This window comes from Mustela nivalis, assembly GCF_964662115.1.
Source record: "Mustela nivalis genome assembly, chromosome: 4".
Lineage (NCBI taxonomy): Eukaryota > Metazoa > Chordata > Mammalia > Carnivora > Mustelidae > Mustela > Mustela nivalis.
In genome coordinates, this window is record NC_139023.1 from 12012481 (window position 1) to 12039923 (window position 27443).

General features: G+C 36.0%; 1 protein-coding gene across 1 annotated transcript; it reads left to right on the forward strand.

The window, feature by feature from the left end:
• The first annotated feature begins 5378 nt into the window (after positions 1-5378).
• LOC309862483 (UDP-glucuronosyltransferase 2B31-like) lies at positions 5379-26951 on the forward strand. Its single transcript, XM_082726363.1, has 6 exons — positions 5379-6152; positions 10869-11017; positions 12666-12797; positions 14695-14782; positions 22024-22243; positions 26209-26951. The coding sequence occupies exons 1-6, from the start codon at positions 5396-5398 to the stop codon at positions 26486-26488; spliced, it is 1626 nt and encodes a 541-aa protein (XP_082582489.1). The 5' UTR covers positions 5379-5395; the 3' UTR covers positions 26489-26951.
• The last annotated feature ends 492 nt before the right edge of the window (positions 26952-27443 follow it).

Here is a 27443-nt window from a genome sequence, read left to right on the forward strand (position 1 = left end):
TCTTCCTAGAAACCAGAGTCAAGGGAAACAAGTTGGAAAATGAACTATTGGAGATTTATTAAGATTTATTTAGATCAGAAGCTTTTGCAGAGGTGGGGAAGAGTCAAGATGGTGGAGAAGTAGCAGGATGAGATGACATGGAGTAGCAGGAGATCAGCTAGATAGCTTATCAAACCATTGTGAACACCTACAAATCCAATGGGAGATTGAAGAGAAGAAGAGCAACAATTCTAGAAACAGAAAATAAACCACTTTCTGAAAGGTTGGACTGGCGGAGAAGTGAATCCAGAGCGACAGGAAGACAGATTGTGGGGGAGGGTCAGCTCCCGGCAGATGGCGGAGCAATGGAGCACAAAATCAAGACTTCTTTTTTAATTTTATTTTTTTAATTGACAGAGAGATCACTAGTAGGCAGAGAGGAAGGCAGAGAGAGAGAGGGGTAAGCAGGCTCCCTACTGAGCAAAGACCCCCAACGTGGGACTCAAACCCAGCACCCTGAGATCACGACCTGAGCTGAAGGCAGATGCTCAACCCACTGAACCACCCCAGCGCCCAAAATCAGAACTTCTAAAAGTCTGCACCAGGGGCACCTGGGTGGCTCAGTGGGTTAAAGCCTCTGCCTTCAGCACAGGTTGTGATCTCAGGGTCCTGGGTTTGACCCCCACGTCGGGCTCTCTGCTCAGTAAGGAGCCTGCTTCCCTTCCTCTCTCTCTGCCTCCATCTCTGCCTACTTGTGATCTCTATCTGTCAAATAAATAATTAAAATCTTAAAAAAAAAAAAATCTGCTCCACTGAGGCACATTGTTCCAGAGGCAAAACCGGGATGAAGCTCACCTGGGGAAAGCATAGCCTCAGGTCCCATGGGGTCACAGAAGGATTGGGGATGTCTGAGTGTTGCAGAGCTTACAGATTATTAGAGAGGCAAAGCTGGCTACAGAGACAGAGCTGAGGCGTGAACTCTTAACTTGGGGTCATCTTGAACCGTAATCTGTGGCACAGGACACTGCTCTGTGAGTGGGGTCTCCACAAGACCCAGGAGACACTTCCTGGCAGAACTCAGGGATCTGCGGGGTTCAGAGTCTCCAGGCAGAGTTGTGTGCCAGAGACAGAGATGCTTAGTCACAGGCTGGGTGAGATCAGAGCATGGCCAGAAGCCAGGGAGACAGGAGTGATTGAATGCTTTTCTCTGAGGGCGCACTGAGGAGTGGGGCCCTGAGATCTTGGCTCCTCTGGGCCAGAGATTGGGAGGCCGGAATTTTCATTCCCTTCCTCTGGAACTCTATGGAAAGTGTTCAGGGAACAAAAGTTCTCAAAAGTGAACCTGAGCGATGACTCAGCCCTGCCCCTGGTAAGGGTGGTGGAATTAGCTTCTGGCAAAGATACTTGAGAATCACTATAACAGGCCCCTCCCCCAGAAGATCAATAAGAAATGCACCCAAGACCATGTTCACTTACCAGGAGAACAGTGGAATTCCAGAGGAGGAGAAAGCAAAGAATGGAATTCAAGGCTTTCTCCCATAAATCTTTAGTCTTGCAAAGCTAATTAATTTTTTTTAATTTTATTTTTTTTCTGCTAAATTTTTTTAAACTTTTACCCTTTCCTCTTTTAACATTTTAAACTAGTTTATCTTAACAATACCTTTCATTAAAAAAAAAAAACTTTTTAGAACCTTCATTATTATAGTCAGATTTTATCCTTCATTGTATATAACTTTTTTTTTTTTTGTATACACATAAGCTTTTTCTTCTTAAAAATTTGGAGTACAACTTCTAATAGATCAAAATACAGCCTAAATCTAGCACTGGGCTTTTCTAGTCTCCAGCCCAAGCAAATTCTCTCCACCTTCTTTTTATTTATTCTCCCAACCAACTTACCTTAGCAACTCCTTTTTTAGAAATAAAAAAAAAAATTCATCTTTATACTCATATTCCTTCCATTTCGCATTGTGTTTACCCTTATTTATGTTTTTCATTCTTTAAAATTTGGGGAGGTAGTTTCTTCTAAGATTCCAAAATACTCCCCAAATTAAGGGGGTGACCCAGTTCTAGTGATCAGTCTAATATATATATATATTTTTTTCTTCTGCTATATTTTTTTAAAACCTTTACCCTTTCCTCTTTTAACGATTTAACTAGTTTATCTTAACAATACCTTTCATAAAAAAAAAAAAAAAACTTTTTAGAACCTTCATTATTATAGTCAGATTTTGTCCTTCATAGTATCTAACTTCTTTTGTATACACATGGGCTTTTTTCTTCTTAAAAAATTCGAGTACAACTTCTAATACATTAAAATACACCCTAAATATAGCACTGGGCTAGTATCCAAAATCTATAAAGAGCTTAGCAAACTCAACACCCAAAGAGCAAAGAATCCAATCAAGAAATGGGCAGAAGACATGAACAGACATTTCTGCAAAGAAGACATCCAGATGGCCAACAGACACATGAGAAAATGCTCTGTGTCACTCAGCATCAGGGAAATACAAAAGCTGGACATATCACAATCCCACATTTTAAGATTTTAAGATATACTACAAACTATACTAATCAAAACAGCATGGTACTGGCAGAAAAACAGAAACAAAAATAAGTGGAACAGAATAGAGAGTCAGAAACCCACACTTATATGGTCAATTAATCTACAAGGAATGAAGACTACATGATTATGAAAAGACAGTCCTTTCAACTAATGGTGCTGAAAAAACTGTACAGATACATGTAAAAGAATAAAACTGGACCACTTTCTTATACCATACACAAAAATAAGCTCAAAATGGATTGAAGACCTAAATGTGTGACATGAAATGATAAAGCTCCTAAAAGGAAATAAAGGCAGCAATTTCTCTGACATTGTTTGCAGTGACATTCTTCTCGAATGTTTCCTCAAGCAAAGGAAACAAAAGCAAAAATAAACTACAAGGACTACACCAAAATAAGTTTTTGCACAGGGTAGAAAAGCATCAGCAAACCAAAAAAGCAAGAAACAGAATGAGAGACAATATCCACAAATGAAATATCCAATAAGGGGTTAATATCTAAAATATGTAAATAACTTATACAATGCAACACCAAGAAAGGAAATAATCTCCCTGATATGAGGAAGTGGTGATGCAACATGGGGGCTTAAGTGCATAGGAGAAGAATCAATGAAACAAGATGGGATTGGGAGGGAGACAAGCCAAAAGTGACTCTTAATCTCACAAAACAAACTGAGGGTTGCTGGGGGGAGGGGGGTTGGGAGAAGGGGGTGGGGTTATGGACATTGGGGAGGGTATGTGCTTTGGTGAGTGCTGTGAAGTGTGTAAACCTGGCGATTCACAGACCTGTACCCCTGGGGATAAAAATATATGTTTATTAAAAAAAAAAATGGGCAAAGGACCTGAATGGACATTTCTCAAAGAAGACAAATAGAGGAAGGGATGCCTGGCTGGCTGTCAGTAAAGCATGCAGCTCTTGATCTCAGGGTCATGAGTTCAAGCCCCACATTGGGCATGGAGCCTTCTTCAGAGGAAGGAGAAGGAGAGGAAGGAAGAGAAGGAGGAGGGGAAATAAAGGGGAGAACATAAAAAAACTCCACGTACTTTTAATGTGCTATGTATTATATACTGTATTATTACAATAAAGCTAGAGAAAAAGAAAAAATTATATGATCCAGTAATTCCAGTACTTGGCATTTACTTAAAGAAAACAAAAGAACTAATTCAAAAAGAGATATGCACCCTCTGTTTAGTGTAGCATGATTTGCCATAGCCAGCATATGGAAGCAACCCAAGTGTCCATTAACAAATCAATGGATAAAGAAGATGTAGTATATGTAGACAATGCAATATCATTCCAGTGTAAAAAAAATAATGTTAACTTACCATTTGTGATAACATGGACAGACTGTGAGAGTATTAACGCTAAGAGAAGTAAGTCATAGGGAAAAAGACAAATATCATATGATACCACTTATACACAGAACCTAAAAAAAAAGAAGAAGAAGAACAAAAGCAGAAAGACTCATCAATACAGAGAACTGATGGTTGCTAAAAAAAGGCGGGGGAAAGCCTTGGTGGCTCAGTGGGTTAAAGTCTCTGCCTTCGGCTCAGGTCCTGATCCAGGGTTCTGGGATCAAGCCTCAAATCAGGCTCTCTGCTCAGCAGAGAGCCTGCTTCTTCCTCTCTCTGCCTACCTTTCTGCCTGCTTGTGATCTCTGTCAAATAAATAAATAAAATTAAAAAAAAAAAAAAAAACAAGAGAGGGAATGCAAAATGGGTAAGGAGAGTGGGAGATACAGGCTTCCAGTTATTAAATGAATGTCAGGAGGATAAAAGGTATAACATAAGGAATATAGTCAAAGTTATTGTTAATAGTTGTGTACTGACAAATGGAATCTACACTTGTGAGAAGAGCATAGCAGGTAGACTTGCTGAGTCACTATGTTGTAGCCTGAGACTAATGTAACATTGTGTGTTAACTATGCTTTAAAAAAAAGTAATAAAAGAAGATTTTTAAAAAGCCCTCACCATACACACACACACACAAACACACACACACACAAACTCATGAGGTGTTGGATGTGTTAAATAATCCTGTGGTGCAAACTTTTCACAGTATATAAATGAAGCAAGTCAGCATGTTGTACACCTTAAATATGCACAATGTTATATCAATGATGTCTCAATAAACTCAGAAAATAAGTTTTTAATATAAGAAATTATGCTAAATAAGGGAGCCAGTCACAAAAGACAATATGATGTATAATTTCATTTGTATGAAATACACAGAACAGACAATAAATATGACAAAAAGTAGATAAAATGTTGACTAGAGCTGGGAGATGCAGAAAATGCAGTTTCATTAGAGGGTAAAAGTTCCCATTTCGGATGATAAAAGTGTTCTAAAATTGATCATCATGGTGGTTACACAATTCTGTGAATATAATGTAAACCACTGAATTGTACACTTAAAATCTGACACTTGTATAGCATATGAATTACATGTCAACCAAAATTTTTATGAACAAAACAAAACAAAAATCTCTTGAACCATCATATCCATGAAATAATATTCACCTGTAAAATAACTTTAATTCTTCTGTTAATGGGACTGCAGACAGTGATCTCTCACCACTGTCACTAGTGTTCTTCCAAAATATATTACAAAAGACAGATAACTTGCACATGTTAGGTCATTGGCTCTTAGTCAGATGATAGAACTTATAAGGATCAAACAGATATTAAACACTTGTGTATACAAAGGAAATCATCTGCCTTTGCCGTTTTCTTTATGCCATCCAAATAATCTGACTATTCATATAATGTGTTTACTTTGAAATGTAAGAGTTATACTTTAACTTACTGATTGATTTCTCCTTGACTTTATATACAAGCAGTGGGACGAGGAAACAATGATTTGCAAAGAAGCATTGCATTCCACCAGGATGTCTATGAAGTGGATTTCCGTTCTGCTGCTGCTACAGCTTAGTTGTTACTTCAGCTCTGGGAGTTGTGGAAAGGTGCTGGTGTGGCCCACAGAATATAGCCACTGGATCAATATAAAGACAATCCTCGATGAACTTGTCCAGAGAGGTCACGAAGTGACTGTTCTGACATCTGCAGCTTCCATTCTTATTAATCCAAACATATCATCTGCTATCAAGTATGAGACTTTCCCTACATCCATACTTAAAGATGATTTTAAGGATTTTTTCAGCAAAATGCTCGATCTGTGGATATATAACTTGCCAAGAGACACATTTTGGACATATTTTTCACAAGTGCAAGAAATTTTGTGGAAATTTTCTGATGCTCTTCAAAAGCTCTGTGAAGATGTAGTTTTGAACAGGAAGCTAATGACCAAACTACAAGAATCGAAGTTTGATGTCATGCTTGCAGACACCATTGGACCCTGTGGTGAGCTGCTGGCTGAGCTACTTAGAATACCTTTAGTGTACAGTCTTCGCTTCTCTCCTGGCTATGCATTTGAAAAGCAAAGTGGAGGACTTTCTTTCCCTCCGTCCTATGTGCCTGTGATTTTTTCAGAATTAAGTGATCAAATGACATTCATGGAAAGAGTAAAAAACATGATATATGTGCTTTATTTTGACCTTTGGTTCCAAACTTATAATGAGAAGAGTTGGGATCAGTTTTACAGTGAAGTACTAGGTAAGTCATGTTTCTAATTGGTAGCACGAAGTCTTAATTCCTAGTGCACAGGAAGGTGAGTTTGTTATTAAGTCAGAGCAATTTGGCTTTTATAAATGAAATGATGAAAGGATAATATAAAATGATCTTCCAGTCTCACAAATATTATGGAAAGACTTATATGACAGGACCAGTTCCAACTATGTCATCCATTATTGAGTACATTACACTCCAAGAATTCAATAACCACAAATTAAAGCACTAAGGATTTCTTGAAGCAATTACATATCTATTCATTGTGTTTGTAATACTTTTAATTTTTTTTACTTTTTTCTGGATGAAGTGTTTTAAACTTCCTTTGTTATTTATTAAATACAAGTTGAAAATAGTACTTTTGATATGCTTTACTTTTTAGAATAATTTTAAATGACAGCATATGGAGTCAAGATTTCCCAGATAACCCTTGCCCCCACACATGCATAAGGTTCCCCATTATCAGAGTGGTACATTTGTTACAACTGATGAACCTACATGGACGCATTATTATCCATCCAAAGTCTATAATTTATACTGGAGTTCACTTTTGGTGGTGTATATTCTATAGGTTTTAGCAAATTTATAATGATACGTATACACCACTATTATATCAGAGTAGTTTCACTGCCTTAAAAATCCTCTCTGCTGTGCCTATTTCCTACATATCCATTTTACTTTACTTTTCCCATTTAAAAAAAAAAAGACATTAGGAGGGTTCCTGGATGGCTCAGTTGTTTAAGCGTCTGCCTTCAGCTCAGGTCATGATCCCAGGGTCCTCGGATTGAGCCCTGAATTGGGCTCTCTCTCAGCAGGGAGCCTGTTCCTCCCTCTTGCTCTGCCTGTCTCTTCCCCTGCTTCTGCTCTCTTTCTCTGTAAAACAGATAAAATCTTTTTAAAAAAAGACATTAGAAATTTCACTATCTTGATGAAAGCAGAGATGTTAATTGAAGAGTCACATTTTTCTCGTACAACTGTCTATAGAGTATTAAGGATATTATTTCCACTTGTTTCCCTTTTTTAATTTAAAAAATAATAATATTTTGTCATATTACCTCAAATATTCCTTCATAACTGGAAGAAATATTGGCTCTATCCCAGACTCAGGAACCTGTAATAAGAAGTTTCTAATGATCACAAATTCTTTCACCAGGGCTTATAAATCATGCTTTAAAGGCCTAAAATCTTGTTGAAGGGAGCACATACACATTAATAGTTCACATTTTTTGAAAACTATGTTACTCCATTAAAGAAAAAATTAGTCAAAATTAATAGTGCACATATCTATTTCCATACTTGATGAAAATATTTCAGCTGTTATTTGCAAATATTATTTAATAAACAGATATTATTATGCTCCTAATGTGAACTAAGGGCAATGGTGATTACGAGGAATCAAGTCATATTTTCAAAACTTCACAGATTTTTTTGGAAAATCTAGGATCTAGGGAATAGCTTGCTAAATTATAGAAATGAGACTGAGTACTCTAAGGAAGGTGTTTCCATTGCTTAATTGATTGGGGAGCTCAAATAACTGTTTACATTTGCATCTGTTACTTTTGCAGCATTTCAAAGGAGATAAATGCATGTTTAATTTGATAGTGGCTTAGGTTTAATAGTTGTTTATGATTGTGAATGTACTACTGTGATGTTAAAAATGAGACTTACACATTGTCTTTCATATATCCATAGGAACAACATTATAAGTATGTAAATATATATTTGCATCATTATACATGTTTGTATCATATATGTGTTCTATTATCAAACTACAAATATTTTGAAACATTTTTCAATAAATTATTCCAAACTCCCTTCAGAAAATACGCTAGTATATTCACAAAGCATTACTCTTATTTCCTCTACCTGTTGCTTGTTGTAGGTTTTTTTTAACTTATTTATTTAGTTACTTTTATTTTTCTACCAAGTATTAATATTTTGTATTAACCTATAATGTATTATTTGCCAGAGGGTTGCAGGTCTGAATCGTCAGTCTTATACACTTCACAGCACTCTGCATACTATATACCCTCCCCAATGTCCATAACCCAGCCATCCTATCCCTACCTCTCCACCCACCAGTATCCCTCGGTTTGTTTCATGAGATTAAAAGTCTCTTAAAGTTTTTCTCCTTCCTGATTCCATTTTGTTTCATTTTTTCCATCACTACCCCCTGAAACCCCCACCTTTTCTCTCAAAATCCTCATATCAGAGAGGTCACATGATTATTGTCTTTCTCTGACTGACTTATTTTGCTTAGTATACTACCCTCTAGATCCGTACTGTCATTGCAAATGACAAGATTTCAATTCTTTTGATGGCTGGATAGTATTCCATTGCATATATATATATATGCATATATATATACACACACACACACATATATATATATGTATACACACACACATGCATACACCACATCTTCTTTATCCATTTAACTCTCTACAAAAGATTTGATCTTGATAAATTCCCAATAGTTCATTTTCCCCCTTGTTTCCCTTGCCTCTGGTGATATTTCTAGGAAGAAGTTGCTGTGGCTGAGGTCAAAGAGGTTGCTGCTCATGTTCTCCTCAAGGACTTTGATGGATTCCTTTCTCACATTGAGGTCTTTCATCCATTTGCAGTCTATTTCTGTGTGTGGTGTAAGGAAATGACCCATTTTCATTCTTCTGCACGTGGCTGTCCAATTTTCCCAACACCATTTATTGGAGAGACTGTCTTTTTTCCATTGGACATTCTTTACTGCTTTGTTAAAGATTCGTTGACCATAGAAGTTAGGGTCTATTTCTGGGCTCTTTATTTTGTTCCATTGATCTATGCGTCTGTTTTTGGCGTTCTTTTTCAATATTTCTCTGGCTATTTGGAGACTTTTTTGGTTTCATAAAGATTTTATGATTATTTGTTCCATTTCTTTGGGGAAAAATCGATGGTATTTTGATAGGGATTGCATTAAATGTGTAGATTACTTTATGATCATAGAAATTTTCACAATATTTGTACTTACAATCCATGAGCATGGATGTTTTTCCATTTCTTTGTGTCTTCCTCTCTTTCTTTCATAAGTACTTTATAGTTTTCTGAGTACAGGTTCTTTGTCTCTTTGTTTAGGTTTATTCCTAGGTATCTTATGGTTTTGGGTGCAATTGTAAATGGGACTGACTCCTTAATTTCTCTTTCTTCTGTCTTGCTGTTGGTGTATAAAAATGCAACGGATTTCTGTGCATTGATTTTATATCCTGATATCAAGTTTTAATTTTCATTTTAATTCCGGTATAATTAACAGAGTGTTATATTAGTTTCAGGTGTACAATATAGTTATTCAACAATTCTGTACATCACTCTGTGCCCATCCAAAGTGTCCTCCTTAATCCCTCATCACCTATTGAACCCATCCACTTACCCACAGTGCCTCTAGTAATACAGTTCGTTCTTTATACTGAAGAGTCTATTTCTTTGGTGGCCTCTCTCTCTCTCTTTTTGTCTTTGGCTTTTTTGTTTGGATTCTTAAATTCTACATATAAGTAAAATCATATGATATTTGTCTTTCTCTAATTAACTTATTTTACTTAGCATAACAGTATCTAGCTACATCCATGTCATTACAAATTGTGAGATTTCATTTTTTTAAGAATATTTTATTTCTTTATTTGAGGGAGAGAGAGGGAAAAAGAGAGAAAGAGAATCTGAAGTATACTCCACACTGAGCACAGAGCCCCACATGGGGCTCCATCCCATGACCACTAGATCAGGACCTGAGCCAAAACCAAGAGTTGGATGCTTAACAAAGTGAGCCAGCTGGGTGTCCTAAGATCTCGTTCTTTTTTTATGGCTGGGTAATATTTGTTGTAAAAATATACCACTTCTTCTTTAGCCATTCATCAGCTGATGAACAGTTAAGTTGCTTCCATAATTTGGCTACTGTAGATAATGCTGCTGTAAACATTGGAGTACATGTATCCCTTCGAATAGGTATTTTTGTATGCTTTGTTAAATACCTAGTAGTGCAATTACTGAATGATAAGGTACTTCTATTTTTAACTTTTTGAGAAACCTCCATACTTGTTTCTTGTGGCTTTGATTTTAGCCATTCTGAAAGATGTGAGGTGATCTCTCATTGGAGTTTTGATTTGCATTTCCCTGATGATGAGTGGTGGTGAGCATCTTTTCATGTCTGTTGGCCCAGTGTATGCCTTCTTTGGAGAAATGTGTGTTCATGTCTTCTATCCTTTTTTAAATTGAATTATTTGGTTTTGGGGTATTGAGTTGTGTAAGTTCTTTATATATTTTGGACACTAACTCTTTCTTCAGTGTTTTCTATAATATCATGCCATCTGCAAATAGTGAAGTTTTTGCTTCTTCCTTACCAATTTGAATGGATTTTCTTTTTTTGTTGTTGTCTGATTGCAATAGCCAGAATATATAGTACTATGTTGAATAAAAGGCATAAGAGTGGACATTCTTGTCTTGTTCTTGACTTTGGGGGGAAAGCTCTCAGTTGTTCCTCATGGAATATGATGTCCACTGTGGGTTTTTCATACAAATCCTTTATTTTGTTGAGGTGTGTTCCCTCTAAACCAACTTTGTTGTGACTTTTTATCATGAATAGATGTGTATCCTTGTCAAATGCTTTTTCTGCATATATGGAAATGATCATATAGTTTTTCCCCTTTCTCTTTCTAATGTGATGTTTGTTTTTCCCTTCAGGAAGACCCACTACATTATCTGAGTTAAGGGGGAAAGCTCAAATATGGCTCATTCGAACCTACTGGGATTTTGAATTTCCTCGTCCTCTCCTACCAAATTTTGAGTTTGTTGGAGGACTCCACTGTAAACCTGCCAAACCCCTGCCTAAGGTAAGTGATTCCTGTCTCTTTTGTTTTATTTGCTCTGAGGCATTTAACTAGTATTCTACTTAGAAATATCATTCCTCAACAATGTTTGTGTCCCAACAGTATCTACAGTCAATTCCAATGTTCACTTGCTGTCACTCCAACATTTACACTATTCCTCATTTGAGTCCCAAGGCTTGACATCTTAGAACATTAATGGGTTTGCTTAGCCAATGAGAACACGTGTTTTCTGCTACACACCAAGGCTGGATAAAATCTCAGTAAAGATCATTGTGGGAGGGACGCCTGGGTGGCTCAGTCAGTTAAGCGGCTGCCTTCTGCTCACGTCATGATCCCAGGGTCTTGGGATAGACTCCTGCTTTGGGCTCCTTGCTCAGCGGGGAGCCTGCTTCTCCCTCTGTCTCTGCCTGACACTCTGCCTGCTTGTGTTGTTTCCACTGACAAACAAATAAATAAAATCTTAAAAAAAAATCATTGGAGAAACATGGTTCTCAACATAATGACCATAGAAAAAACTACATTTTGTATATAATAAGGACCACAAATTCTGCATATTTAATAAGGACCAAATTATTTCTACCACTTATACCTGAAAAATATTCAAAGCATGAAATTTCAAAATGATTCTGTTAGTGTATTAAATGATACTTTATGAAAGAAAGCAATAAGGTAATATGTTTTAAATTGATAATTTACCTTAAGACATAAGAAAAACAAGCATCCCTTACTGAATGATTTTGTGGTCTCTTCAACATCTCGTTGTCCACCTTTTTATTGGTAATAAGATGAAACTAAGATCTTATTTGAGGGTTAACCTAATACCAATTTTGATGGCAAAATGTTTAAGTGCGTATGGTAACTTTCTCAAAGTCTAAATCCTGAGGTAAAACTGGCAAAAGTTCTATTCAGCCTAACACAAGTGTCCAGGAACAGATAAATCCATAAATATAAAGTCATAAAACAGAAGAAACGTCTAACGCATACTCTAAAGTGGAAAAGCTTCAGGATGTTACAGAAAGTGAAAGGGAGCTATCACAAAAAGACAGATATGGTATGATTACACTGTCACACGAGATATGTGGATTAGTCAGATTCATAGAAATACAAGGTATAATGATGTTTGTTAAAGATGGTGAACGAGGGAGTGAGAAATTGTTATGTAATGGACACAGAATTTCAGTTTAGCAAGATGAAAAAGTTCTGGGATTGGTTACCCAGCGGTGTAAATATAGACATATTGACTGCATACCCAGGAATAGTTAAAATGGTACTTTTTGTGTGTATTTCACCACAGTTTAATGATAAAAAAAGACATTACTTTAATAACTCCTGGTACTATTTGGTATAGCTCCTTAGCTGCTTGAAGATTTTTTTTTTTTTGAGATTTATTTATTTGAAAGAGAGATGGGGAATCAGGGAGGGGAGTCAAGAAAGAAAGAAAGAAGACCAGCAGATGCTCTATGCAGATTCTGCACTGAGTGTAGAGCCAGCCTCAGAGCTCAATCACCCAACCCTGAGATCATGACCTGAGATAAAATCAAGAGTCAGATATTTAATTGACTAAGCCATCCAGGCACCCCCATAGAAATTTGTTTAATAGTGTTTGCTATGGTGTTCTCCTTTTGTAATCGAACAAATTTTTTCTTCACAGGAAATGGAAGAGTTTGTCCAGAGCTCTGGAGAAAATGGTATTGTGGTGTTTACACTAGGGTCTATGGTCACTAACCTGCCAGAGGAAAAAGCCAATGTGATTGCATCAGCCCTTGCACAGATTCCACAAAAGGTTAGATAAAGTAACTTAATCCTATACAACTACTTAATGAGTCTCTTAAACTGTGTAAAGAGTTTATTTACCCTTTCCTTCATGACATGGAAACCATGATGACAGCTCCAATTTATCTCAGAGATGAGCAAAATATACGTGGCAGATGGTAAAGTAGTACAGAAGGTGTTTTGACAATAACTATGGCATTAACACTGAGATCAGAAAGAAAGATATTTGGGAGGAATATATTTAGGAGATACAGTGTAACATTTGCTATTATAATGTATCGTGGGTAGATATAGAAATCACCAAATTCTGTTCTGTCATTCCCTTCTTCTCCTTACAGGATTTCCAAGGGCACTGAAAAACACATAGATGTTCTCTGAAAGGAGTTAAATTTCAACAGTTATGTTAAGCAGGAACTGATAAAAGTCTGAAAACCTTCATGCAGTTTATGCTTGCTGGATAATCCAGGTTTCTTTTCCTTCCACTAAATTTTTGAGAAAAGCCTACTCAGTATGCTGTTCCGAGAAAGGGCGGCCAAGACTCACCAAGCTATGTTTTGGCAATCGCCCAGCCTAGATGATTCAGGGAAAGAGAAAAACTGACACAAATGGTGGAGTGGACCCTGTTAAGAGTAAAATAAATGAAAAGGGAGGAGATGAGTCCACCCCTCAAGGTAACCCTGAGATTAGTAATACGTGGTTTCAAAAGGACTTTAACTTAACAGAATAGTATCTCTTCCTGATTAAAGAAGGAAATGAAATATATTAAGGAGTCAACCAGCAACAAGCCTAGGAAGGGAAAATTCCAAATGCCTCTTTCTACATAAAATATAGCAGTAAATTATTTTCTGATATATAGAAAACACCTGGAGTATTTGGGTGTTTGTGAACTACTTTTTGGTTTACTGATACAGTTTCTCTTTATGCTAATGTTCACTTAATATCTAAAGTTACTTAAACATTTGCATAACAAATATGTGTTAACCAATGTAAACCATCGTCCAATTTATGTGGATTCCAAGGGAATTCTGAAATCAATCTATTTTGGTACTGGGAATGGAAATTGCTTGGGTATAGAACTCATATTAATCCATGTTATCAATGTTTTATAGTGCATCACTGAAGTGTTAACAATCGGTTAAATAAAATGTAGCATCATCACAGTTTAGGATGTTTTTCAACAGCTGCACTGTTATTTCTGAAGTTCCAATAGGCTCTTCTTTGTAACCTTTAAAGAATTTCCAAACCAAGAAATAGTATTAATAATCTGGATTCATGTAAAAAATTACCTTTTTCTTGGAGGTAGTGCTTAATAATTAGTAATGTAAAAGAAATTTTATGTACTAAGAGAAGTTATTTATATTAATAAATTACTGGTAAGCAGAAATATTTATTTCGCACAAACAACAGATTGCATACTTAGCTTTTTTGTATATCAAAAGATGTAAAACTTTAGTAAAATAACATATGGAACAAGTGGATATACATGAACTCCCTCCTGTAACACTTCAAAAGAAATAAATAGATAATATTACATTGGAAGATGACAGCAATTATAATAGATAAAACAAAACAAATGTGTAGATCTTAGTAATTTCCAAGTTGTTTGCACTAGAATTATAACTATCTAAAAATTTCTTAAATATTTATATTTCTCACTGTTAATCTCATTTGTCTAATCTCTATGTGTGAAACATCATGATTACATTCATGCCTGATTGAATATAAAAATAAGTTAAAAATGTGGGTATTTTATTATACATTTTGGTAGTCTCATTTTTAATATTTTTGTCCTTATTTATATCAGTCAGTGAAAGAGGTCTAACTAGATTATCTCTTAATTTCTTAAAATTTTAATACACTATAACTTCAAAGTTTCAACTTATGAAATAAGGAATTTTCTTTAACAGGTTCTATGGAGATTTGCTGGCAAGAAACCAGACAACTTAGGACCAAATACTCGGCTGTATGACTGGATCCCCCAGAATGACCTTCTTGGTAAGACTCTGGAGAACACTAAATTAAAACTAATGCAAACCAAAATGATAAGAGTTCCCAAGAAGCAAATTGATTGAATATTTACTATTGAAAAGTCCAAAAACAAAACTTACCTTCCTTACATTTATTTTGCAGTGCTGGGGGGAGAAAGATCAGATACGGCATGTTATTATACACAGTCACATTCCTTATGGCCAGAATCAAAGTATCTTTATTTCAGGTGTAGTTACTTCTCAAGGGTAATTCAGTTTTTAATTTTTAATTTAAATTCAAATAGCCAGCATAGAGTACATCATTAGTTTCAGTTGTACTTTTCAATAATTTATCAATTGCATATAACACCCAGTGCTCATCACTTCAAGTGCCCTCCTTAATGTCCATCATCCAGTTACCCCATCCCCCATCCACCTATCCTCCAGCAACCCTTAGTATGCTCCTATAGGGACAAACCATAGGTTTGTCTCCCTGTATGATTTCTTTCCATTCTGTTATCCCTCCTTCTCCTATGATCCTCTGTGCTATTTCTTATATTCCACATATGGGTGAAAGCATAAGATTATTGTCTTTCTCTGATTGATTTGTTTCATTCATTATAATGCCCTCCAGCTCCATCCCTATCAATGTAAACGGTAAGTATTCAATCTTTCTGATGGCTAATATTCAATTGCATAAATATACCACATTATCTTTATCCACTCATCTGTACTTGGATATCTCAGCTCTTTCTATAGGTTGGCTATTGTGGACATTGCTGCTATAAACACTGGGGGTTATAGCAGTGCTCCCTTAGATCAACAGATTTGTATCTTTGAGGTAAATATCCAGAAGTGCAATTCCTGTGTCATAAGGTAGCTCTGTTTTTAACATCTTGAGGAACCTCCATAATATTTTCCAGAGTGGCAGCACCAGCTTGCTTTCCCACCAACAGTGTAAGAGGGTTCCCCTTTCTCCACATCCTCACCAACATTTGTTGTCTCCTGTCTTGTTAATTTTAGCTATTCTGAGTGGTGGAAGGTGGTATCTCACTATGGTTTTGATTTGTATTTCCCTGATGCCAAGGGATGTTGAGCAGTTTTTCATGTGCCTGTTTGCCAATTTTATGTCTTCTTTGAGAAATGTCTTTTCAGGTCCTCTGCCCATTTCTTGAGTGGATTATTTGTTTGTTTGTTTTTGGGGTTTTTTTTTTTTTTTGGTATTGATGTAGTTCTTTATAGATCTTGTATATCAGCCCTTTATATAATATGTCATTTGCAAATATCTTCTCCCATTCTTTAGGTTGCCTCTTTCCTCTGCTGTGCAGGAACGTATTATCTTGGTGAAGTCCCAACAGTTCATTTTTGCTTTGTTCCCTTTGCCAATGGAGACATGTGAGCAAGAAGGTGCTGTGGCTGAGGTTGAAGAGGTTGCGACCTGTGTTCTCTAGAATTTGGGTGGATTCCTGTCTCACAGTTAGGCCTTTCATCCATTTTGAGTTTATCTTTGTGCATGGTGTAAGAAATAGTCCAGTTTCATTCTTCTACATATGGCTGTCCAATTTTCCTAGCACAATCGATTGAAGAGACTGTCCTTTTTTCATTGCATATTCTTTCCTGCTTTGTCAAAGAATAGTGGGCCATAAAGTTGAGGGTTCATTTTTGGGTTCTCTCCTCTTTTCCATTTGTCTAAATATCTGTTTTTGTGCCAATACCACACTATCTTGATGATTACAGATTTGTAATAGAGCTTAAAGTCCAGAATTGTGATGCCACCAATTTTGGTTTTCTTTTTCAACATTCCTTTCTTCAACCTTCCTTTCAACAATCCTTTCTCAACATTTCTTTTTCAACATTTGGGATCTTTTCTGGAGCCCTACAAATTTTAGGATTATCTGTACCAGCTCTTTGAAAAATTTTCATGGTATTTTCTTTTTTTTTTTTTTTTTTTGGTCTAAACAGCTATTTTTATTTTACAAAACATAAACCAATGCAATTGTACTTGATCAACAATGAAGTTATATTAGGGTGCCATTTAAAAAAAAAAAGATTTATTTATTCTTTTTTTTTTCTTTTTTTAAAATTAAAATTTTTTTTTGGTAGTAAAATTTAATTTTTTATTTTTTATAAACATATATTTTTATCCCCAGGGGTACAGGTCTGTGAATCACCAGGTTTACACACTTCACAGCACTCACCAAAGCACATACCCTCCCCAATGTCCATAATCCCACCCCCTTCTCCCAAACCCCCTCCCCCCGGCAACCCTCAGTTTGTTTTGTGAGATTAAGAGTCACTTATGGTTTGTCTCCCTCCCAATCCCATCTTGTTTCATTGATTCTTCTCCTACCCACTTAAGCCCCCATGTTGCATCACCACTTCCTCATATCAGGGAGATCATATGATAGTTGTCTTTCTCTGCTTGACTTATTTCGCTAAGCATGATACGCTCTAGTTCCATCCATGTTGTCGCAAATGGCAAAGAAGACATCCAGATGGCCAACAGACACATGAAAAAGTGCTCCATATCACTCGGCATCAGGGAAATACAAATCAAAACCACCATAAGATATCACCTCACACCAGTCAGAATGGCTAAAATAAACAAGTCAGGAAATGACAGATTCTGGGGAGGATGCGGAGAAAGGGGAACCCTCCTACACTCTTGGTGGTATTATTTCTCCTTAAACGTTTGGTAGAACTCCTGTGGGAAGCCGTCAGCTCTCGTCTTTTATTGGTTGGGAGATTTCTTCTTATTATTTTAGTTTCCTTCCTGGTTATCAGTGTGTTCACATTTTCTATTTCTTCTTGTTTCAGTTTTAGTAGGTTATACATTTCCAGAAATGCAGCCATTTCTTCAAGATTGCCTAATTTGTTGGCATATAGTTGCTCATAACATGTACTTAAAATTACTTTTATTTTCTTGATGTTGAGCATGATCTCTCCTCTTTCATTTATTATTTTATTAATTTGGGTCCTTTCTCTTTCTTTTTGATAATGTGGGTAAGGATTTATTGATGTAATTAACTCTTTGAAAGAACCAGCTTCTAATTTCATTGATCTGCTCTACTCTTTTGGTTTCTATTTCATTGATTTGTGCACTAATCGTTATTGTTTTTTTCTTCTGCTTGGTGTAATCTTTATTTGCTGTTCTTCCTCCAACTTCTAGAGTTTTAAAGTTAGTTTGTGTACTTGAGACTTTTCTAATTTTTTTTTTAAAAAGGCTTGCATTGCCATGTACTACCCTCTTAGGACTGCCTTTGCCACATTCTAAAGGTTTTGAACAGTTGTGTTTTTATTCTCATTGGTTTCCATGCAACTTTATAATTCTTCTTTAATATCCTGGTCAACCGTTCATTCTTTAGTAGACTTCTCTTTTACCTTCAAATGTTTGAGTTCCTTCCAAACATCCTCTTGTAATTGAAATCAAGTTCAAAGCATCATGCACTGAAAATATGCCAGGGATAATCCCAATCTTTTGATATGAGTTGAAAAATAATTTGTGACCCTGTATGTGATTTATTCTGGAGAATGATCCATGTGCACTTGAGAAGAATGTGTATCCTGTTGCTTTAGATGGAATGCTCTATATATCTGTGAAGTCCATCTCATCCACTGTGTCATCCAAAGCCCTTGTTTCCTTGTTGATCTTCAGTTAGATGTCCATTACAGTGAGTGGGATATTGAAATTCCCTATATTGTATTACTATCAAGGTGTTAGTTTAATTTGATTATTAATATACATATATAAATCACTGCTCCCAAGTTAAAAACATACATATTTATAATTTTTCGATCTTCTTATTGGAAAGACCCTTTATTTATGATATACTGTTTCTCCTCATCCCTTTCTACAGACTTTGGTTTAAAATCTGATTTTTCTGATATGAGGATTACCACCCAGCTTTCTTTTGATGCCCATTAGCATGAAAAATGGTTTTCCACCCCCTCACTTCCAATCTGGAGGTGTCTTTGAGTCTAAAATGTGTTTCTTACAGACAGCATATTGATGCATCTTGCTTTTTTAATGTAATCTGATATCCTGTGTCTTTCCGTTAGTCCATTTAGCCCATTTACATTCAGAGTAACTATTGAAAGATATGACTTTAGTGCTATTGTACTAACTGTAAAGTCACTGATTCTGTAGATTGTCTCTGTTCCTTTCTGGTCTATGTTACTTTTGGACACTCTCTTCACTTAAAGGATCACCTTTAATACTACTTTTAGAACTGGTTTAGTGATCAGAAATTCTTTGAGTTTCTGTTTGTCCTGGAAACCTTTGCTCTCTCCTATTTTGAATGACAGGCTTGCTGGATAAAATATTCTTGGTTTCCTATTTTTCTTATTTAGCACTCTAAATATATCATGCCAGTCTTTTCTGGCTTGCCAGTTCTCTTGGATAGGTCTCTGCAAGTCTAATGTCTCTACTTTTGTAGGTTATGGACCACTTGTCCCAAGCTGCTTTCAGGATTTTCTTTTTGTCTCTGAGATTTGCAAGTTTCATTGTTATGTGTCAAGGTGTTGATCTATTTTTTATTGATTTCAGGGTGATTCTCTGTGCCTCATGGACTTGAATGCCTGTTTCCTTCCTCAGATTAGGGAAGTTATCAGCCATGATTTGCTCAAATATGCTTTATGGACATTTCTTCCTCTTCCTCTCAGACCCCAAAAACTCTAATATTATTTTATTTATTGGATCACTCATTTATCAAGTGCCCCCCTTACCCTCTGGTTTGATTAGTTGTTTTTCTTGCTTTTTTCTGGCTTCCTTCCTTCCTTTGCATTATCTTTTCTTCTGTGTCACTGACTCTCTCTTCTGTGTCATTTACCTTACCTGTAAGAGCATCCATTTTAGATAGCAGTTAAAGTATTCTTAGTTTAAGCCTGATTAGATTTTATTTCTGCATTAAGAGATTCTCTAGTGAGTTTTATGCTTTTTTCAAGCACACTTGGTAACTTTATTATCATTATCCTAATTTCCAGCTCTGGCATTTTATTTATATCCATATTGCTTATATCTATGGTGGAGAGTATCACCTATAGTTCTTTCTTTTGTTGTGATTTCCTCCTTCTAGTCATTTTACCCAGAGAAGAATGGAAAAAAGAGACAACAAAATAAAAAATATCAACCACAATTGAAATGAAACACACACTAGACAAATCCAAACAGGTCAGAAACTAAAAAAGAAAAAAAAAAAAAAAAGGTGGTTAGAGAGATTATAATCTCCCAGGTGGACAAAACATAGTGATCCACTTGGTTCTGGGTGTATTTTGGTCTATTTCAAGACACTAAATCCCAAAACTGTAAAGAAAGCAAAACTTATATAAACAAAAATAAAATTGCAACAGTGAAAGGAAGCTAAAAATGAAGAATAAATCTATAAAGTGTAAATTTAGAAATGAAAGTTAAAAAATACTTAAAAACAACGAATTAATAAAATCAGAAACCAGTTGTGGTGCCTGGGTAGCTCAGCCACTTAAGCTATTGCCATTGGCTCAGCTCATGATCTCCAGGTTTTGAGATTGAGCCCTTCATCTGGTTCCCTCCTCAGCAAGGAAACTACTCTCTCTCTCTTTCCCTCTGTGATTCCCCCTTGCTCATTCTCTCTCTCACACACGTATAAACAATATGTTTAAAAAAATAATAACATAAGAAACCACTTGAAAAAGATAAAAAGAATAAAAGAATAAGAGATTTTAACCTGAAAGTTAAATGACTCGAGAAAAAACTGAATTCTATATACTATTTTCTCCCAGTGCTGGAGTTTTAAAGACCTCTGTGCTCCAAAAATTGGGTGTTTCCTGTTGTTTCTGCTGGTCTTCTAGGAGAACCAGCTGCACTGATTCTCAGATGTCTTTGCCTGGGCAGATTTGCACAGCAACTTGCCAGGGTCTGGGCTCAGTGTAAGCTTTCTGATTGCTCTATGTGACTTTTATTCACTGAAGACCCTGTGCCTCTTTGGAGGATGAAAATAAAAATGGCTGCATGCCAGTCTCTAGCCCTGTTGCTAAAAGATCAGAGCCCCTTCTCTTCAGCAAGTCTTCAGGGATAAGCAGTTTTCAGTTCTGTGTGTGCCAAACAGGGAAAAGTGGAGGGTCACCACATTTCTGCCCTTTGGAGGTCCCCCACATAGAGAATGGTCACCCAATCATGGTGCAGTTTGCAGTTTATGGCAAACTGAGCTGAGAGCCCCCTCCCTGTCTCACTGAACATAACTGGTTTCTCTTATCTAATGGATTGGGAATTCTGCAGCTCAGGCACCTCTGTTCTTTCTGTGACCCCAGGGATCCTGAGACCACACTGACCCACCTAGGATTCTGCCCCACTTTGCCACCTGAGCACCTTTTAGGAAGTGACATCTCTCCCTGGAACATACTTCTGAAGAGTCTGAATTTGCCCTTCAGGGCTAAATCACTTTCTGGTAGCCAGCTTATAGATGCTCCCTCCCCCTACCATCTATCTTCTGAATATACCCTCAGATTCATTTTGCTGCACCTCCCACCTTGCAAAAAGTGCCCACTTTTCATTTGTAGAACGTCAGCAAATCTGTTTTTACATCTAAAGTTGAATTCATAGGTGGTCAGAATGGTTTGATAGTTATCTGGCTAAATTCAGGGACAAGATGAAATGAGGTCCCTTACTCTTCCACAATCTTGCCTCTCCCAATAAATTTTTAATAACTAAATGGATCATCACTTTGTCTCCTGATTCTCCCACTTTATTCCTATCATTTCTCATTCTGCATGGCTATTTAGTGCTAGTGAAAAATTATTCCCAGTGACTCTACACTTTCTCCAGGAAAACACCATAATCTTTTTCATGAAGTCATAACACATTTCATGATAAAGTGCAGTCTTTCTTTCCCCTGACTTGAACCACCACTATCATACTTCCTTTTGCCTTGACACTCTACATGTTAGTTTCAGTGACTTTACTGTTTAAGAGACTATGTTCTATGTTTTAACATGCACCTCCTTTTCTTTTCTTTTCTTTCTTTTTTTTTTTTTTTTTGCACATGCTCTTCTTTATCCAGAATTTTCCCTTTCAATCTGTCTGTTCAACCATCATATAACCATTTTTCAAGTTACAACTGCCACACCAATTTTAATTTACTTCTCCAGCATACTTTTGCTCTTCTTACTCTGGCATCTAAAAGGCATTTTAATGCTATTTCATATTTATTATACTATGTGCCTTATGTTGCTAAATTCTCTTTTTTTTTCCTAAGAACTATAATTACTAATGTGCTGAGATTCATCCAATCCTAGGTCATCCAAAAACCAAAGCCTTTGTAACTCATGGTGGAACCAATGGCATCTATGAGGCGATCCACCATGGGATTCCAATGGTGGGCATTCCCTTGTTTGCGGATCAACCTGATAACCTTGCTCACATGAAGGCCAAGGGAGCAGCTGTCAGTCTGGATTTCCACACACTGTCTAGTACAGATTTGCTCAATGCATTGAGGATGGTCATTAATAACCCTTCGTGAGTATTATATTTTTTTCATTAATAGTATTTAGAGATAGGTTCTTCTGTCAATGATGACTATGCATTTCATCCTGTATTTAAGAAGCTAATTTTGAAATATTAATATGTATAACTGATCTTAAACTTATCTTTATTTTCAACCAGACATTTTTTGCAAAGTTGCTTTTTAACCTCATTGATTTAATGGGCTGCAACAATTTTCTATATGAGCAAATGCAAAAGTTGTATATGGAATTGTAAGGACACATTTTTAAAAATATGATAGAATTCCTAGAATGAAAGAATGAAGAATTTGCAGATATGTAAAATAACTTTCAATTCAGCAACAAAAATTTCCAAAACTATAAATCTTTTTGCCCAAGAATTAATTTTCATTTTTATTTTAATATATTTTATAATATGTGATTTATGTACCATAATATTTAAGGTACAAAAAATCAAACATATGTAGTATGTTACAAAATTATGAAGCCATGACTATAATCTAAGTTTGGGACATTTTCATTAACCCAAAAAGGAATTGCATATGACTTAGAAGTCATTTCCCATTCCTCTTGCCTTAAGTAAACAATCTCCTTTATGGCTCTTCTAATTGCTGTATTCTGTATATTTCATACAAATGGAATCATACAATTTATGGCCTTTTGTACCTGGCTTCTTTCACTTGGCATATTTTCAAGTTTCACTGATGTGGTAGTTTTGCATTGCTGAATAATATCCTATGGTATGGATATATTACAATCTATTTTTCATTCATCAGTTCATGAACATTTTGATTATTTCCACATTTAGGAATTATAAAGATTACAACATATGTTATTGTGTGAACAAATTTTTTCACTTCTTTTGGAAATGAAAGGAAATTTTTGGAAATTATAGGAGTAGAATTGCTGGTCATATGTTAACTCTGTGAAGAACTGCAAAATGATATCTAAATGAGATGCACCATTTTACATGTCCAACAGCTGAGTATGGGAGATTCAAGTTCTTTACATCATTACCAATACTTGTTATCATCTTTTTTTTTTTAAAGATTTATTTATTTATTTATTTTAGAGATCACAAGTAGGCAGAGAGACAGGCAGAGAGAGATGAGGAAGCAGGCTCACCACTGAGCAGGGAGCCTGATTCAGGGCTCAAGCCCAGGACCCTGAGATCATGAACTGAGCTGAAGGCAGAGGCTTAACCCACTGAGCCACCCAGGTGCCTCTATCATCTGTTTTATTATAGACATCCCAGTGGTTGTGAAGTGCTCTCTCCTTGTGCTCTTGATTAGCATTTCCCTTAGAACCTAAGTTATTAAGCATCTTTTCATATGTCAGTTGCCATCCATTTATCTTCTTTAGAGAAATGTCTATTCCAGTTCTTTGATAATTTTTAAATTTGATGATTTGTCTCACCTTATTAAAGAACTTCTTATGTGTTATGAAAATAACACATTAGCAGAGATGATTTGATAATGTTTTCTTCCATTCTGGCTGACTTGATTTTTCACTTTCTTGATTGTGTCCTTTGAAGAGAAAACTTTTTAAAGATGATAAGACAAATAAAGAAATTTTCTATATTACACAGGAAAATAATGTGTGGGAATTTGTATCACAGTAACCACGAATTTGGTATTTGTTACTACTATCAGTATTAATATTATATTAGGAGGGTATCATCTAAAGAAATAGCGAAAAATGTGTTATCAAGAAGAAAATGGTATAATAATGAACTAATAAAATACTTTAAATAGATAAGAAAGAAAAAGAAATATATGGCAGTTTGGAGAAATAGAACAGAAAATCGAGAATGAGACAGTAGGTAAAAATATAAATATGCCAGCACTTACATTAAACTTAAACAGATTACATAATTTAAAGACAAATGTTGTCAGAATGCATTTTAAAAACTATATACTGTTTATAAGACATGTTCACACAGAAATATAGGAGAGGATTTTAAGTACAAAGTTAGAAAATGATCTATTTTAGCAGTAACCATTTAGAAAGATGTTGTGCCTATGCGACGATCAGACACAGTACTCCAGAATGACTAACAAAAATAAAGATACATATTCCATAACGATACATAGACTGATCTGTCAAAACAACAAAACAAATTAGTACCCGGTGACACCTACTATGAAAATATCAAAATGCAGCACATGTAGACAAAAGAAAAAACAAATACACAACTCTATAGTCATAATATTGAGTTTTCAAACATCTTTCTAATAACATAGAAAAAGAAGACAAAAAAAGAAAGAAAGAAGAAAGGAGGAAAGGAAGGATGGATGGATGGAGAAGATAATGGAATGACTAAATTCCTAAATGATTTCAAGGATTCAATTTGAAATAAAACTATCTGACATACATATACATCATCAAATATAACACAACAGAGAATACATATATGTCAAGGATGGAATAGATACTGGAATTAACCATATGCTGGGCTATACACCAAGAGTAAATTTGGAAAATCTAAATCATCAACAGTATACTGTCCTGCCTTACTGGAAGTCACTTAGAAATTGTCAAAAAGAAAAATAGTGGAAACATCTCTAAATTTTGGAAATTAAGCAATATACTTCTACATAATTCAGTCAATAAAGAAACCACAACCCTAAATAACCTTCTTCTGAGCAATTCCACTTTCACATTATATAGAAACACAACTGTATGAACATGCAAATCTAAAGAAATACACAAGATTTTTATGACAGCTTTAGTAATAACGGCTAAAAAATTGTTAACACAAGTGTCCATTGATCATTAAATGAAGAAATACTCTGCGGTAGTGCCAAACAATGGAATATTATACAGTAATAGAATTAACTGACAACTATTAGACAAAAGACAAAAGGAAATGAGTATTATCTTGTTATTCTGATCCATAAATAATAAAAGCTAAGCTATGATGATTAAAAAAGTCCGAGAAGGTGGGATCCTCCTGGATAGTGTGTGATACCCCATATCAATATCTTAATGGTAGGTATGTTATTATATCTACTTCACAATAATATTCTAGCTAATTTTGAATTTATGAGCTATTCAGTTAAGTCTATGTGCATTTTTCTTATGTTATATATTTAAATATTATTATGGAAAATATATTTTAAAATTCTAGGTTTCAAAGAGTAGCACACACACGCATGCACACACACACATCCCAAATGTCTAAGGGTGCTTGATAGTGTGGCCCAGAAAAGCCTGAGATAGAACACAAAGCTGGTCATCTATCAACATGTAGAAGCAGCTTTGGAGTGTTGCACGGAAAAGTGTCCAGCAGAGAGACAGAGGGGACAGAAAGTGCGAAGGTGCTTAAGTGAGGACATGTTTGGCAACTTTAGTGAACTCCTAGCAGGCCTTTATGCCTGCAACAGAGTGTACATGGGACAAAGTGACAGGAGGAGAGGTTGCCAGGGGGCTGTATCTGTAAGATCCTATAGTCCAAAACCCATAGCTGGATTTTATTCTAAAGGCAATGAGAAGCCAGATGGAAATTTTGAGCAGGGGAGTGCCATGATCTGATATCGGTTTCAAAAATCAGACTGGCTACATGATGGAAAATAAAGAGTAGAGGGTAGAAGAGTGGAGACAGAGACCAGTGAGGTGGCATTTTACTTACCATGACACAATTCCCTTTGCTGCTTCATGAGGTCATTCGACAAGGGCATTCCCACCATCTCATTTACAGCTGTTACAAGGGCCCATAGCATTTCCTCTGTTAGAAAAGATCAAACTATCACACTGCACTTCCATTTTCACTTCTTAGAATAGTTGGTGATGGGAAAATTCCAATTTAAATGCCAAATCTCCAGTGTGGATCCAAATAAAAAAACATACGGCTTCTGTAACTCTATGACATATATTTTGAAGCATTTGTATGGCACTTTTCAAAAACCTTTCATGGGAATTATACGATTAGGCAAATGAACTTCCTTTCAATGTCGGTATCTTTATGTTTCTGTTTAGATACAAAGAGAACGCTATGAGATTATCAAGGATTCACCACGACCAGCCTATAAAGCCCTTAGATCGCGCCGTCTTCTGGATAGAGTTTGTCATGCGCCACAAAGGAGCCAAACACCTGCGGCCGGCCTCCCATGACCTCACCTGGTTCCAGTACCACTCTCTGGATGTGATTGGGTTCCTGCTGGCCTGTGTGGCAGCTGCTATATTTGTCACCACACAGTGTTGTCTGTTCTGTTACCGGAAGTTTGCAAAAAGAGGGAAGAAGGAAAAAAAGGAGTAGTTACATCGGGGGCCTCAAGCTGGTATGCCTCACAAATGGGACGCATCCAGTTTATTCCAGCAAGAAGCCGTGAGAGAAGGTTTCTTCCTCCTGTGACAAAATGACCTTTCACCACTTAGCTTCTCAGAATGAAATCTGTTTCAAAGGGATTTACAACCTATTTAAGAGTTAGAAATGTCATGCCAAAAGGAAAACTGGGATAAAAATAAATAAAAGAAAATAAAACTGTATGGGTATTTATTGAAACTTATTATTCTAAATCAAAAGTCATCTCCCTCCAAAAGTTATTGATCTTAACTGTGTTTCAAACATTGTGTATGGACACAAGAACATTATGAAAGCTATGCAGAATATCTTTATTATCGTCAAATACTCAGAATATGTTAACTTAATTTGGGGCTAGAATACGGTAGTTTTGTCCTTTGCTAGAGAAACGACAGGTAATTAAAATTGTGTAAAATGATTTATTTGTCCATTTCATTTTGGGAGACCACTGATTCTCCACAGTAAGATCCAGCCTCAGTGTCACTCCTTACCTAAGAACAGGGCAAATTCTTGGGTTACATCCAGCTTGTCACTTTCCAGCAGAACATATGTGAATTTAGAAATCTACCACCTACAATTTTCCTATTATAAAACTGAGCTTCTCAACTGGTTAAGCTTCTGACTCTTGGTTTCAGCAAAGGTCATGATCTCAAGGCGGTGAGATCAAGAGATCAAGCCCCAGAGTTGGGCTCTGGGCCCAGAAAGTAGTCTGCTGAAGGTTATCTCCCTTAGCTTCTCACTCCCCCTGCTCTGGGGAACTATCTCTCCAAAATAAAAAAGAATCTTTAAAAACAAAACAAAACAAAACAAACTGAGCTATTTATGACAGACTTCGTTTCATTAACTTATTCTCTTTACCTCAGAGTCCTTTAAAAAGATTTACTTGGTGGCTTCCACGATCATTCTACCC